Source organism: Rutilus rutilus, assembly GCF_951802725.1.
Source record: "Rutilus rutilus genome assembly, chromosome: 5".
NCBI lineage: Eukaryota > Metazoa > Chordata > Actinopteri > Cypriniformes > Leuciscidae > Rutilus > Rutilus rutilus.
Window position 1 is genome coordinate 38848697 of NC_140213.1, and position 16205 is coordinate 38864901.

Genomic DNA, 16205 nt, shown 5'->3' on the forward strand with positions numbered 1-16205 from the left:
AAATCCAACACTTTTAAACACATTCTGTCGACAACATTCAGCACCACAGGCTTTATATGGACTACCTGTCGGGACGCCCCCCATTAAATCCAATAGAGTCTGGCTGCAGACTTGCACTTGCACTCGCAGACTTGCACTCTCAGACTTGCACTCTCAGACTTGCACTCTCAGACTTGCACTCTCAGACACCAGCGCTTCCTCTGCCTGTGACGTCCTTGCAATCGACACAAATTAACCAGAAATATGTTTTTTTTTTTAAGGCTTCAATAGTTAACCAAAGCTAACGACTGTGGTTACATACATCTTCCTAAACTTCATTTTAAAGGTTTAAGAGCTATAAGTGAAGCAGAACAAAAAACGATGAGGTGTCTAGGCTGTCTAATAAGCGGAAATTAGTCTAATCTGCACGCAAACTTACCTTCGTGGCTCACAGGCTTTCCTTCTGCACCGAAGCATTACAGCTATCGATTTTTAACAAAACAAGCCTACTCAAATGTATCTAACCTAACTATTTTCACTCGTTATTGTCTAAAAAACATAGAGTTATCCAAAGATAGGTTTACTTGGCGCCAGTAACTTAGACAGCCCTTTTTTCTCCCATAAATTAAAACCTTATTTATTTTACATGCACAGTGCCAACTTCGAGTCAGTAAAATAATAATAAAAACAATAATTTAATGCTGGTATATCCAAAACATTTAATTCAATTCAAGTATTATATTCGATACATTTTAAAACTTCAATGCACATGTATAATAAGCCTAGTAATAAGCAGACATTTAAAATACATCAATAACTGATATCATAGTTTAACACAGATAAAATTTATTTTATCGCTGCGACTTTCAATCCTGAGGAGACAAAATGCCGCGGAGTGAAGAAGAGGTGGAGTTACGAGGATTCTCAGACAGTTGAAGAGTCCAATGGAGTTAAGAGATTTGCTCTCTAGCTATTTTCAACACTTTAGATTGGTTAATAATTAGTAAAAATAACAGAACCACGTGGGGACTGACCAATAGCATCGATTTGTGAAAAAATATTAAATTGACAAAATTTGGACATACAAGGTTTCCGCCCGACAGCGATGATATGTATTTATTTATATGTATATACTTACAAAAACGATTTTTGATCGACATTGGGAGCTGTTCTCAATCCGACACGAACCACACTATGCGTCGATTGCAAGTGACGTCACTTGCAGAGGAAGCGCTGGTGTCTGAGCGTGCAGGTCTGAGAGTGCAAGTGCTGGTCTGCAGCCAGACCCTTCTCATTAAATCACCGACAGTCCCCGGAATGCTCAAATGACGTCACGGGTTTCTGGAAGTCACGTGCCCCGGTGGCAGGTTTTGATAAGCGCTTGCGCGAGTCTCGAGCTGAGCGCATCTCTGAAAGCGTATCTAGAGAAGATGAGGCACAGCCCTCCCAGAGGGAATGTTTATACGTGATGGAGGAATAACTCATTTGTCTGATGAAAATGAATGGAAATACATTAGTCCCTTCTTCTGTTCTGTGATTATTAATCAAAATAACGGCGCGTGCTTCAATGAGCGTGTCTTCTGAATCGTCGTCCTACTGAAACAGTGAGTGTGCTATGCTCATATCTATTTAATGGTTACGGTCATTTGTTTCTTTTAGAAATGTAAAGCGTCAATGCGTGATAAAACGATAGATTTGAGGAATTTTAAAGCAATATATTTTATAAACACGTAAGACTGCCTGGCGATAGAGTGGCAGCTGTCATCACACGTCGATAATTGTGCGCTTGTTTTGATTCTGATCGTGTATTTACACACCATGTGACGGTAGTCATCACTTAACACCATTTTTCGGTTTAGCTAGAAATGTGTCTATTATTATAATTCAGGATTTTATCGTCTGATTTAAATACCTTGGCCCTTATGATTTATGAGTTATTGTAAGACTGACCCAGCCCAGCTGTCTGGATGCAGTATCACCTTCATATTTATTTATTTCACCATGTTCTCATGTTTGTTTATTAGTATAGCTTAACATGCAATGTTCTATTTTTACTTGCACCTAAAATTGATCTAAAATTCAAAAGAGGATCTGTTTTTCTGCAGGGACATAACCACAAAAGGCATTGAAGGAAATGTGTGCTATTCATATATATATATGATATAATATAAAATTTTGTATTGATTGATTGTTAAATTAGTACATTTTGTCCTCCCAACCTTAAACATGTACAGTAAGTTAAATTCTTGGGTATAGCTTGGTATGCAACAAACTGCCATGCTCAAATACAGATTATCAGAGTTACAAAGAGATTAATGCATTTTGTCTGATGAGATCATGCAATGTTGAGCAAACCATGACAAATTTGCAACGGTATTTCAGAGAGGTTGTTAAAAGCATCCATCGTCTACTTTGGTGATTTAGCTTTGATCCTGGATTTAGAGTCGGTTGTGATTTATCTGGATTCAGAGGGATTCATGAGCTTGTCCTATGTTGATTTGCCCATATATCCTTTGCATTTCATCGTCACTCAGCTGTAATTGTATATTTTGTAATGAAGTATAACAGTCTTTGCTAGACCAACTTAATGTCTGTTGGGTGTTCCTTTAAAATGCATCATGATATTACAGTAATTGAATGTTGAGACATTTTGACTAATAAAATTCTTGTTTGTTTTTATTTTCTCATCCATTTTCTCAAAGCCTGCATGGGCAAGAATTGTTTCGAAACTTTAGCTGTTTGACAGAATTTGTCCAGTTTGTCTCTTGACAACAAGTTAAATAAATACATTACTTTATAAAGGGTCTTAACACAAAAGTTATAGTGAATGGAGTTACTGCCTGTCCTATACCTCGGTAAAGTCTCCTTGACAAAACATTTCCACATTGAAATAGCTTGCCTGCCTCCTCCTATCCAAAGTATGCAGATGTCTGCTTGTTTCCCGGCATGGTGCAAAGGAATCAAATGTCCGCCCCGTGTTTTAAGCAGGACCAGATGCTCGGCCAAATGTGCTGCAATAGTTCCCTCTTCTTGTGTTTTCCTCGAGGCCTCCCTGCTGTCCCAGAGCTGTGCAGTATCTGGAGCCTGTTGGTCCATGGAGCCCTTACTCAGGGCCACAGCCCATAGCTCCAGCACAGCTGGATAAGATCATGCTCATTTTTATGGGCAGACTGTTAAATTGGCTTATCCTGTGGCTTCTACACGCCACAGGTTGGTAAAAGAAGGGCAAAGCTTATCGTGTCAACAGCCGTGAGCATGCAGCAGGTCTAGATGCAATTATTGGAAAATGGTGTTTTGTTATGCTGTGGGTGTTTTGTTTGGGACAAGACTTTTTCCCTGATATGATGAGTCATGTAAAGCTACTCTCTGTGCTGTAGAGGTTTTAAAGGAATAGTTAAGCCAAAAATGAAAATTCTGTCATCATTTACTCACCCTTCAAGCTGTTCCAAACCTGTATGAGGTTCTTCTTACACGATTCATTTAATGCCAGGCAAAGGTGTCAAATTCATTTTAGGTCAGGGCCCAGATTGGGCAAAACATCACAGTGAGATATTTTTTTGTTTTTAATATTGTGTATTATTATAATATTAGGTACTTCTGTTCTTAAATGAGATATATATAAGATCACATCATCCAAGATCACATAAAATCCAAGATCACATCATGGATCCACTCACAGCCTCTTGCAACTCTAAGCTTTATGTCCATTATGCGAGGCTGTTTTCCTATTCTGAGGCATCATTCTGTTGCGTCGTGCTTTCTGTGCAGTGTGTACTGGTCTGAAACTTGTCAGTCATTTAAACTGGAAAAGGGAACCATCGATCTCTTACTCCTATTCTTCTGAATGATGAGTATGAAGTTAGTGAAGGAGTTCCGTATTTGTATGGTTCAGACACGGAGTGTAATTTTCTTTCATGACTTCTCCATGAATTTCCTCTGCGTAGGACCCATTCTGATTTTTCTGACGTAAGAGCCATTTCCAACGCACTTCCGGGCGTTTCTGAGTCTCTCTTTTTGACGTTACCATGGTGTTTCTCAATATGGGAGGGACTTCCTACTAGTTGTCTGAAAAGTGTTGAGTAAGTGCATGAGTGTCTATAATTGCATCACATAACGATTAAATGTGCCTCAGGGCTTGCCAGTGTGCAATGTGCCTGACTGTAATATTATAACTGTATAATTCTCTGCAATTTTATCTATATTTGCCTGGAATTTAGCTCTAACCTGTCAATTTAAGCTTGCTTTTCTTTTCCTCCCAGGCAGTTGTTATTTAACTGTTGATGTGTGATTGTGAGGTCCTCATTACTGCATCATTATCCCTACCAAAAGAGTAAGATTTCTGCTCATCTCTGACTCTTTTCTTTTTTTTTTATTAGTTTTATGTAAGTATTTTCTTTCCCCCTTACATTTAAAGGCGAATGATAAATATTCACTGGCTTTTCTTCATGGTTGCCATGGTGAGGATTATAATTTCTCTCTTCTGATGGTGGAGAGGGCACAGCCAGCCTCTGCGGATGGCGTGGTTGTTGGACCGAGAGATTATGTCTAAATATAATCCTAAATCTCTCACGTAACATGTGACACATCTGCTACACTTTCTTCTCACTCACACTGAACATTATATGGTATCTTTCTAGAACAATGTGGGTGTGATTAGATCTTGATATCTTTGGTTGTTTATGCAAGCAGTTTGATGGGATTATGTTTGCTTTGTGTGATGTTGTTGAGCAGAATATGTGAAAACGGCTACAGTAGAGACATCTGGAACAAAGCGTGCGTCTTTGTCATTGCTGGACAAGGGACAGAGAGAGTGTTGTAGAGACCCCTCCTTCAAAGCCAAAAGGTTTATGAGGATGAGAAGGATTAGAGTTTTAAGGCCTGTATTTATTCTCAGCATCTAACTGGGATCATGAAATCTGCCGATGACTTGACACCATTTCCAAAATGTTTGATTAGAAACAGCAACTTCCCGTTTTACACCGTCAGCATCACCGGTTCCTCATTAGACAAAGTTCTTCACTTCAACACTTCGTCACGGCAAAAGAACTAGTCAGTAGGTCAGTTTCGATTCCTAAGCTCTTAAGCCGTGTCCCGTGACTCTGTTGGCCATTACTGTAAATCACAGACAGTATTGGCTATAAAGCTGCAAGCCATCAAAGACCTTTCAGACGGTGTCTGTCTACTATAATGATGACAATGGTATTTTTATGGTAGTAATCACTTGACTTAAAAATAAAAACCTTATATATGTAAACACACCTAGATGGTTGAGTTCAAAAGTTTGGGGATAACTATTTATGTAGTCTATTTATCTGTGATTTGGTGGGACTGTATGGCCTACCAGCGGGTGCCCTGTTATTTTTGGTACGATGAAGCCATGTGAGCATCAGTCATGTGTGAGCGAGTATATGTGCCAACTTGGGTGTTGCAAAAGCCCCAGGCCTCTTCTGGAAGAGAGGGGAATCTCTAATTAAGATATCAGTGGTTTTAGTGTTAGTGACGACAAACTTCACATTGAAGCAATCTTAAGGAATTCCCTTTACTGTCTGAGCTCTTTTCCTTTTTAAGTTCTTTTGTCCCCCTTCCTGTGCGTTTATTCTGTGGGTACTAACTCTGACTCATGATTCAAAAGCATAATAAGGCATATTCTTTTATCCCCAGCAGGAACGGGTAATTGCTTCCGTATGTCTAGCTTATATTTCTCGCAAAGCTTGTTACATGAGGTTGTGCTTTGCATCTGTGGATGTGTAATACTAGTCATATCCTTTTCTAAGCACATAGGGGACTAAATGTAAAAATGGTATTTCCTATGAGTGTTTTATAACTTGCACTGTGCTGTGCTGATTTGTTTTTTTTAAACCCCTCCCGGATGTTTTCATTTGTAAGGATATTTGAATCTGAGCACCTGGCATTATTAAGCAACAGTATTATAGGCTGCAGCGTGCCATGATTCCCTCACCCTATTCACGTCGCTGTGTTGTTTTTCCAGCACATAGTCCTCATTCTATGGGGATGAAAATGGAGGAGAAAAGCCTTCGTGTAGCAGACTACTTTGTTGTGGCGGGACTCACCGACTCCTCTAAGCCCCTCGATGAAGATGTCCACCCTGAAGATGGTGGTCACCGGAGCTCGGCACAGCTCAAGGCACCCATCACTGATGTGGCGGTGGTGATTCGCTCCCTAGGTGAAGAGGTACCTCGAGGGTTTACCTGTGTTGAATGCACCCCCTCTGGACTCTCTGCCGAACTGACTGGAGGAAGTCTCATGGGGCCGCAGATCTTCCTCTGCTACAGGAGAGGCAGAGACAAACCGCCACTCACAGACCTGGGGTAAGGCTTCAGACTTCAGACATGTTTGTACCAAAACCTACTTAAGGTCATTCACACCAAGAATGATAACTGTAAAGATAACTATAATGAAAACTATATTAATGCCCACACCAAAGCACAATAACATCCTGTGAATTATAAGTGCTCTGCAGTTATATCGTCTGTCGCTTTAAACTCAAGCTCTTAAAATTTTCAGGTGGATTCTGATTGGCTTTTAATGTTTTTATCATTTATCTGATTGGCTGTTAATGTTTTACGGTTTTAAACCGTAGTTTTGTTCTCTTATTTGCGACAAAAAGATGGTAGACAGACAATGATGTTTCCTAAACCCAATTATTTTCAATACTAGAAAGTATCATGAAAAAGTTTATATAATTTGCTTTTTAGAACTTCATGTAGTTATCTTAGAAACATGCTATTGCTAACACTCAATTCTATTGGAATCAACTGTAAGCGAATCGTGTCTCTTATGCTACATATACTATTAACTGAGCTGCTGCCTATGTAGGGAGTTTGAAATCACTCATTTATGAGGTACTGTCTTTTAAGGTGGCTACAAAAATAGGCAGTAGTAGCTCAGTTGGTTTTGGAAACTGTTGTGCTTTCACTTTTGTTCAATATCACTAGGCATTCACTATCCTCGTGTCCTTTCTTTCATGATTCTTAGCGTCCTTTATGAGTGGAAGGAGAAATTGAAGCCGGACTGTCAAATAATACAGACCACTCCCTCTGGCCGTCCCGCCAATATCAGTAGCTCCTCTTCTCAAAGGATCTACATCACATATCGGCGTGCCTCTGAAAATCACTCTCACTCCACGCTGGCTGTCACAGATATCTGTGTCATTATCCCTGGCAAGGGAGAGACACCACCACATGCTTTCTGCAAGGTGGACAAGAACCTCAACAGCAGTATGGTGAGGGCTCAGTGCAAGTCACCCGACACCACTGAAAAGACGGTGGTGGAAACCATTAGATGGTGGAAACAATATATATATATATATATATATAGCCCATGAAGCCCATTTCCACCTCATAAGAAAAAAAAAATCATGCTCTAGTAAATCATAATTATATAAAAATAGTTGAAATTATGGCATACTTTGAGATAAAAAAATTAAATTATGACTTTAAAAGTAAAAAGTAGGCTAAGTCATAATTTTGACTTTTTAATCTTTTAATTTTGATTTAGTATGTTAAATTTCGATTTAGGATGTCATAATTTCAACATATTTCAACTTTTTAATCTCATAATTTCGATTTAAGTCATTTCTACTTTTCATCTCATGATTATTACTTAGTATGTTAGAATTTCAATTTAGCAATTCACAAACTTGAACAAATCTGAAATTATTGATATTTCATAATGTCCATCATTTAGTTGTGATGCCTAAATTCACTTATAAAACAATTAATTTCAATTCAATTCAATCATTTCAACAATTCATTTCAATCATTTAAAACAATTAATTTTAGTTTTTAGTTTTGTATTTTTAAGTTTGACCCTATCATTTTAATATACGGCATAACATTGCCATAACGTAACTATTATTATTGGCTTGACAGTAAGTTGGGTAGTTAGCCAGAAATTATGAGACATCAGACCACAAGCAGCAGCCGTTTATATACCTGTATAAAATTTTAAATCAACTTAATTTTTATTTTTCCTGTTTCTGCAGTGGGGGTCCTCTGTGTACATGTGCTACAAAAAATCTTTGGCCAAAACCAACACACTTGCATTCACAGCAGGTACTGTATCTCAGTCTTGAGTTGTTTTTCAGTTTTGTGTTTTGTTGTGCATTTTGCAATGAGCAGCAGGAGGGACAGAATGCGTTTGTAGTGAAAACCATCAGAACAGAGGGATACGATTGCGGATGAGTGAAACCTGATACTCCCAAGTAGCAAGAACAACATGATGTCATTGTTAGGCTTAGTACTCACAGTATACAGATCTAGGCTTTAACTGCTGCCTGTGTTTAGCTCGTCATATGGAAGTCTGGGTCAAGTAATTAATTACAGGGCAAACGATTCAGTGATCAGTAATAATTGTTGTCTTTACCAGAGAGCTCTACAACCTAATTGAGGGTTTGTATGGTATGTACAGGTCTTTTGTCCAGATACCCAGAGGAGGACTATGATTCCTTTCCTTTGCCTGAATCCGTGCCCCTATTTTGCCTACCGATGGGAGTGTCCATTGAGTGCTGGCCCTCTCACACCAAATATTCTCTTCCTGTCTTTTCAACATTCGTTCTCACAGGCGCCTCTGGAGAAAAGGTACAGGCACAAAAATCCACGCATGAGCACGCACAAATACACACAAACATTCTGATTTTCTGCAGGTTATCTTCTCACTGCAGCACCATCATTCTTTGGAAAAATCAGACACAGTAGAAGGTGAATTGTCTTGTCTGGTTTAGCAATGTGCAAAGAATTTAAAGCAGCTAGAAACCGGTGCAGGTGGAATATCAAAAGCGCCTGTGAATAATGGGCCTCAGAAAAGAATTGAAAATAAGATGAACATGTGTAATTGGCCTGTTTAATAATGCATTGCTAAAGTGCTGTTTGGGTCAGCTCAATTATGTCAAACACATCAGTACACTCGGCTCACTCTCCTCACTGCCGAATAAGTCTCAAGGCTATTTGTGCTGCAGTATTGTATAATTTATTCATTTAGGTGAGCGGCTTCAAAGAAACAGTGCTAAGCTGAGATATCTCTGAACTAAAAGACTGCAAAAATAAATCTTCTGTATCACTTTTTCACTGGGTAGATCTGAGCAAAGCAGATATTGATAGTGATTCCTTTCAAGTAGGCTAAAATAGAATGTGGTCTTTAGAATCAAGACAGCTTTTTTTTTGTTCTATGAAATGTAAACCAACCAAATTCCTAGAAGGTGTTCATGTCTCATGAAGGTGTATGTCTCGTGCTCTCAGGTTTATGGTGCCGCCATACAGTTCTATGAGCCCTACCCAGAAGAGCGTTTGACTGAGAAGCAGCGATCTCAGCTGGGCCTGCAGGCTAACGGCCTCAGGCCCGATGGATCCATGACAGTCCACACCAACAAAAGCATCTGCCTTCTCTCTCACTGGCCCTTTTTTGATGCTTTCCGTAACTTCCTGACCTTCCTCTACAGATACTCCATCTCAGGTCCACACACTCTGCCCATTGAGAAGTGAGTTCTGAGGACAATTTAGGTGGTTGCTGGGCTAGAGCTGACATTTAAATATCCCAAAAACATTTTGCGGCCACTATATAGTAATTTGTTTTATATCTTTTGATTTTTCTCTCAGGCATATTTCCCATTTCATGCACAAGGTTCCTTTTCCTTCCTCTCAAAGGCCACGTATCCTGGTGCAGGTGGGTTTTGTGCATATCGTGTCTTTGTTTGAACACTGTCCTTCTTGAATGAGTCAAAACAAATGACATTATGTGGTCAAATAGCTGCCAACCCTGGCCCTCATTTCACTTGTTTGTGTGATTGTTTTTCACAGCTGTCTCCACATGATAGCCTGATGCTGAGCCAGCCTGTTTCCTCTCCTCTCCCTCTGAGGTAAGTCAGACACAAGATACACTGAACATGTCTGATGAATGCTGAGCAAAGCATGAAGTGTGGAAATGATACTTCAGCAGGACCTGGTTAAGTGTTGGTAACCTTATAGCATGTTTAATGTGAGTGGAGACTCCTAATGCAATATTTTGCAATTGCCTGTATCAGGTAATTTCCTAATCTCATTGCAGATGATCAAATTACACATTGCAGAAACATTCTACTCATTTAAACAGATTACCTGATACTTCCAAAAAAAATTTCTTTTAGAATTTCGAATGATTCATGTAGATTAAAAAGTGTTTATCTAAATCACTTTGGCAGGATCTAAATTTGGTAAATCAGGTCAAGTTCTAAATCAGTTTGTAAGGATGTTGCATTATTCCATGGTTTGTTGAAACAATATAACATTTTGGTTTGGTTTACGTTTATGCATTTAGCAAATGCTTTTATCCAAAGCAACTTACAAAAGAGAAACAAAGCGAATTAGTCAAAGATCCAACAATATTCATAATATACAATGCCAGAAATAGATTAGGAAGCAGCTGAAGTGTTGTTGTTTACATGCATGTTTTCTTTGCCCACAGTGGCGGAAGGCTCTCTACACTGCTGTTGAACCTCGGCCCGAAGAATGCAGTGACTCTGCTTGTGTTAGCTGTGACTGAACACAAGATCCTGGTGCACTCCTTACGTCCGGCCGTTCTTACCAGCGTCACCGAGGCCCTGGTATCGGTGAGTGGAAGACTATTGATTTCCACTCATGCCTTTACCAATCCTGCATGGTTTTGTCTTATAACTTGTTTTACCTGTCCGACAGATGATTTTTCCCTTCCACTGGCCATGCCCATACATTCCTCTCTGCCCGCTGGCCCTGGCAGATGTGCTCAGTGCTCCATGTCCTTTCATCGTAGGGGTGGATTCGCGGTACTTTGACCTCTATGAGCCACCGACGGACATAAGCTGTGTGGATCTGGACACCAACACTATAACTCAGTGAGTGACCTTTTGACCGCGACATAGTTCTGAATTCCCGTGAGAGCCTCTCCTAACCTCTGACCTTTGACTTTCTTTTACCACATAAATTCCCCAAATAAATATTATAATAATGATCTTTATCATTATGCAGATGGTTAAAAGATCAGGATAGAGATATATGAGCAGTGAGGAATGTAGTAAAGATAGGACCTTACCATGTGTTGAACACATGTTCCTATGTTGTTTGTCTGTCAGTATGCAGCTAAAAGTTTGCAAACGTTGTAAAAGCTACATTAAAACATTAAGCAGCCCACAGTTCTGTTTTTTAAATGCTTGGACTTCTTTTTCCCTTTGCTTTTTCCCCCTCTTAAATGATAAACACGTGTGGCCTATTTCAGAAAAGAAGAGCGCAGATCCCTGACCTGGAAGATCCTGCCAAGAAAAGCCTGTAAACATCTGATCAACACCCTCAGCAATCTCCACCAGCAACTGGATGAGGGTTAGTGAGGGCGGGTCACTGTGGTGTCAACAGAGAAATGAGTTCACTTATTTTCTGTCCCTTTCAAGGCAATATTAGTTCACTTGACTGCACGGCAAATGCCATTCTAAGTGGCCTTCTACTGTCCTTTTTGGGCTCTGACAGTATCATTTATATTACCTAACAATGTTTTACGAATGCTTGACAGAGTCAGAGCAAAATGCAGTCATCCTTGAGATGTGATGAGATTTAGAGATGGGGGCAGTTGGCTTTTTTGTGCTGGGATATTATCTGGTAGCTGAGAGCTGATTGATGCTTTAGTCTTTGAACCAATCTTTGAACCCAATTATTCAGTGTATTTTTGGTTCGCCAAAATGTCCTGTACAGAATGTACCATCTTGTAGAACTAGGAAAACACTGAGATTATTTAGAGAGAAACTATGATAAAAATGATGTATCTTTCAGTGCTAAGTGACTGTGATCCTATATGTTTTATGGAGAACATTATGTGTCCATTGATATGAATGTTTAATAAGACCGAGCCTATGATCTTTTTGCTGACCTTTTTGAAGTGATGTGAGAGGAGCTTATATAGTATGCCCATATCTCAGATAGATCCTACTATATCTTCATTATTGAGATATGCTATGTATAAAAGAGATTGTAAATTATATCAGTACATTTCTCTTTGTGTTTTAAAGTTGACTTGTATAAACAACCGTTCAAAAGTTTGGGGTCGGTAAGATAAAGTTGAAAGTATTTTATGCTCAACAAGGCTGAGTTTATTTGATCAAAAATACAGTTAAATTGTGACATTTTGTTACAAGTTAAAACAAAAAATTACTTTTTTCTATTTAATATATTTTAAAAATGTTTAAAATTCAGCAATTTCAGCATCATTACTCCAGTCTGTCACACAGAAATTATTCTAATATGCTGATTTGGTGCTTAATCAACAAATTATCAATGTTGAAAATTGTGCTGCTTAATATGTTTGTGTAAACTGTGATACATTTTTTTCAGGATTTTCATGAATAGAAAGTTCAAAAGAACAGCATTGATTTGAAATAGAAATATTTTGTAATATTATAAATGTCTTTGCTGTCACTTTTGATCAATTTAATGCAATAAAAGTATTATTTCTATCTTTTTGAATGGTAGTGTGACTTAAGCATCAATTTTCCACAGGTTATCAGCTGTGCCGTGAGGAAGGACAGATGGAGGCCTTCATGACCGAGCGGGAACCTGGCAGTGGTGGGAAGAGTCTGGAAACCTTGGAGCTGGAGATCCAGGAGGCTTTTCTGCGCTTCATGGCTGCCATCTTGAAGGGCTACCGCTCGTACCTGTTGCCCATCACACAAGCTCCGTCTGAGAAAGCAACTGACGCCAGTTCTCTCTTTGATTTGCAAGGTGAGCAGCCAATATGGACATAATGCTTGAAGCTTTCTCTTGTCACATTGTATCAGGACAGTTGTTTATGTTGATAATTTTTTTGTGAACGTCAAGGACAGCTGTTATAGAGTTGCGTCATTGGTGTCGAAACGGAAAAACAATGCATTACAAATCCTCAATGTTTTGTTTTGACCACATGCAGCGAGTACTCTGTGGTACATCAGTGGAATGCTGAAGCTCAGCAGCTGCTCAGAATACTCGAATCTGGCCATGTGCCTGTAGAGTCTGGCTTAAATCAGGCTTGAAATTATTGTGGCGATTTTGATAAAGCCCCATTGGAAATTAGACATGCCTGACAGGTCCAACAAACTACAGTGATTAATAGAACGTCTGAGAACACATCTGCAGCCTCTTATGTAATCAATGAGCTAGAGTCTGTTGCATCTTTCACTCTGTCTACACTCTGCCCAGGCTTTCTCAATGACGACATTCTAGCGACTAACACGTAATTCGCGACATGCCTTCTTAAATTTGACTGATTAAATGTTTAATCACAACCGACAACTGTGGCAGTGAATTATAGGAATCAAATAATGAATGTGGTCTCCTTTTCTCATTGTAATGGCACATTTTAGACTTGTTGCTTGATGTCCTTGACTTTGAATATGGCTTTTTTTTCAGGCTTTTTGAAGAGTCGTGATCGATCACATCAAAAGTTTTACTCCCTCATGACCAAGACTCAGATGTTCATTCGTTTCATCGAAGAGTGCTCTTTTGTCAGCGATAAGGATGCAAGCCTTGCTTTCTTTGATGACTGCGTTGACAAGGTATGAATCCTTGGGTCTATATACCCACTAAGAAATGCATCTCATGCCTTTATCCAGATTAGAGGCCCCACTAGATTCAACATAAACTGCACTTTAAAAAACATTTGTTTCAATTTAGAAAAGTAAGTAATTGTGCTGCCTTATATTTAGGTTTAGTCAACTCAAATATCAGAGTTTTCACTTAGTACAACTTTCAAGTTGACTAAACTTAAAATTTTAAGGCAGCGCAAGCACTTACTTTTTTAAGTTGAAACAACATTTTTTTACAGTGTTTCTGCTTTTACAAGGCTCACAAAAAGTTGCCATTTTAAGCTACACTCCATGCTCTTAGCAAAGAGCATGTGAAAATGCAAAGAGTTCAAGGGAGTGCATTCAGCTTGGGGAAATGTTTTCATTATTACTTGTGTTGTTATGATCCCTTGGGCTTACTATGTCAGGTTGTTAATTTTATTGTTCTCTTGTTCGTTCTTTTCTCCTTTCTGGCTTTTCATCCTGTCCTATTATTTTTACATTTCTCACTACTTTCTTTTCTCTTTTCTCTTTAAACTGTTTACTTGCTTGCTTGGAAAGTTGTTCGGCACAGAGAAAGGAGGGAAGGTGAGTTGTTGAATTTAGTGTCTTTTTACTTCTGATGGGGGGAATATGTGTATAGCAGAACTGAAAATAGTCACCAGAATAATTTACCTTGATTACAAAAAAGGTCTTACACATTCCTCCTGTCTTGAGAAATATTTTGTATTTAATTTTATTAAATTTTGTATATTATTTAATAAAATTTTGTCATTTTTATTATTATCTAAAAGCATCATTAAGACTGTTAAAAGAAGAAAAAAATGCTCACCCTATTTTTTTTTACCTTAGTTGACAGACGTGACCTGTTTTGTTATGTGGTCTCACCTCTGGTGTGGTGATATGATAGTATGAATTTTGGTTCAATTGGTTTTGAAGATGTGTGCTGTCTGCCTTCATTATTTAAAAACATTGCTGTTTAGATCAGAGTCTCTGCAGAACCACTGAGATCCTGCATGCATAATACATTTTTCTGTGCCATACACCATTTTGCATCTCCTTAAGTTCGCAACTGTTGTCCCCTTTTCTCGGTGTGATTCAGACTGCATGTGGATCTGAAGTTACATCTTCAATGAACCGCCTCAAGTTGCCTCATTTTTAAAGTGCTGACAAATATCTTCTCGGATGACTGTTTTGTACCTTTGTAGTACATTTATATCTTTCCTCGACAAGAGCCCACAATTTATTCTTGTTAATAGGCACAGGAGTCATCTCTCACCTGTCCTCTTTACAAGGCTTTGGTGTGCTTGTAGAGATGAATGTGCAGCTCTCTGCCTTACACTTTCCCATTATGCTGCCATCAGTGAAAGTCACACTTATTCTGCTCTGGCCTGTCCTTCCCTTTCGAGAGAACCTTGGAGGACAGTTCTTTAGCACTGTGGTGGTAATGAAAATGACAGCTTGAGTTGATTTAAACTGGCGTGGGTTTGTGGGTTATGTTCACAGAGGACATTTTAAAGGAACTAGGGCAGTAAAGGACAAACCATGTACCGCTGTAGCCTGAAAGCAACTTGGTTATAGTGTGACACCTCAGTGATCCATAACCCTTTTTCACCCTGTTTCTGACCATCTGAGTGAAAGTTTTGGTGCTGTTTTTCCTTTAAGACTTAATCTGCACTATGATTGGCTGATAGCCATGATGCATGTGTGGAAGTGTTTTTAAAACTCAGGAGGCCAATAAGGGCATTGAATTGTTTAAATGTATTCTGCAGCAGTGTATAATTACACGGCTCTCTGGATTACTTGATTTTAATTGAACAATCATAGTGTTCTGCTGTGGATTTTTATTATTATTAAAACTATTTTTAAACTGTATATTTCACTGTTGTCCCTGGCACCCAATCACCTACACTGCAAGATTCATGCCGATGCACTCTGTGCTCTCTTTCCTCTCACACAATAAAATAACTTTAATCAACTTCCATTTTTGTTTATACTTGGTAACCCACTTAAAAAGCAGGATCTGATCTTTGTCCTAAAGATTGTTTATATTGTTTACATATCGCAGTCATTAACAGAAAAAAAAGATGTATTCCATCTTATATATATTTATTTACTTGATGATATGAAAATGACACATCAGGCTCTTAATAAAACGGTTAAAATAGCATTTACATATACCTCCTGACTCTGAGGTAGACCGTTTTTCATCATTTTTTAAAAGACCTGCTTGAACTCAAACTTACTACTTTGTTAAAAATGGGGAGAAAAATCTAGTGTTTCAGACTTTATTTTGTACCGTATTCACGGAAAGTGGCTTTGGGCATCCTGGTGCGTTACATAGCACTTTAATTGTAGCCACAGTCATCGATGCCGTTTGATTGATCTAAAACCTTCTCAGGGAAACTCATTTGGAAAGCCCAGGAAGAGCTCGATTCTGTCCTGTTGCTCTTATTGTCTGTCTAATAATATTGTAACATATGATCCAAAACCCTTTTGCTGACTCTGAGGATGCTTTACAGAGGCTTAAACTGATTTTCCCTCTATCAATAGATATAAAGTCATGTTTTATTTGATGGCGTTCCTCATTTCCAATGTAGTACAGTGGCATGGGTTTTATGATGCATTTATAGTCCATTTACAGGTCTTGTAGACAGACTTTGTCTGAAGGCTA

The 16205-nt window shown here is 38.7% G+C and overlaps 1 protein-coding gene across 2 annotated transcripts in view; it reads left to right on the forward strand.

The window, feature by feature from the left end:
* Positions 1 to 1338: 1338 nt before the first annotated feature.
* dennd4a (DENN/MADD domain containing 4A) overlaps positions 1339 to 16205 on the forward strand; it is a 31374-nt gene continuing 16507 nt past the window's right edge. Inside the window, exons 1-14 of one of the 2 annotated variants that reach the window (XM_084409703.1) lie at positions 1352 to 1583; positions 5969 to 6308; positions 6976 to 7222; positions 7985 to 8054; positions 8410 to 8579; positions 9237 to 9475; positions 9594 to 9660; positions 9795 to 9853; positions 10438 to 10582; positions 10668 to 10843; positions 11224 to 11324; positions 12492 to 12713; positions 13377 to 13522; positions 14093 to 14119. In XM_084409703.1, the coding sequence (XP_084265829.1) occupies positions 5986 to 6308; positions 6976 to 7222; positions 7985 to 8054; positions 8410 to 8579; positions 9237 to 9475; positions 9594 to 9660; positions 9795 to 9853; positions 10438 to 10582; positions 10668 to 10843; positions 11224 to 11324; positions 12492 to 12713; positions 13377 to 13522; positions 14093 to 14119 (1992 nt within the window). In that variant the 5' untranslated portion in view covers positions 1352 to 1583; positions 5969 to 5985. Of the gene's footprint in view, positions 1584 to 5968; positions 6309 to 6975; positions 7223 to 7984; positions 8055 to 8409; positions 8580 to 9236; positions 9476 to 9593; positions 9661 to 9794; positions 9854 to 10437; positions 10583 to 10667; positions 10844 to 11223; positions 11325 to 12491; positions 12714 to 13376; positions 13523 to 14092; positions 14120 to 16205 lie in introns of both variants that reach the window. The other variant, XM_084409704.1, reaches the window with a different exon arrangement.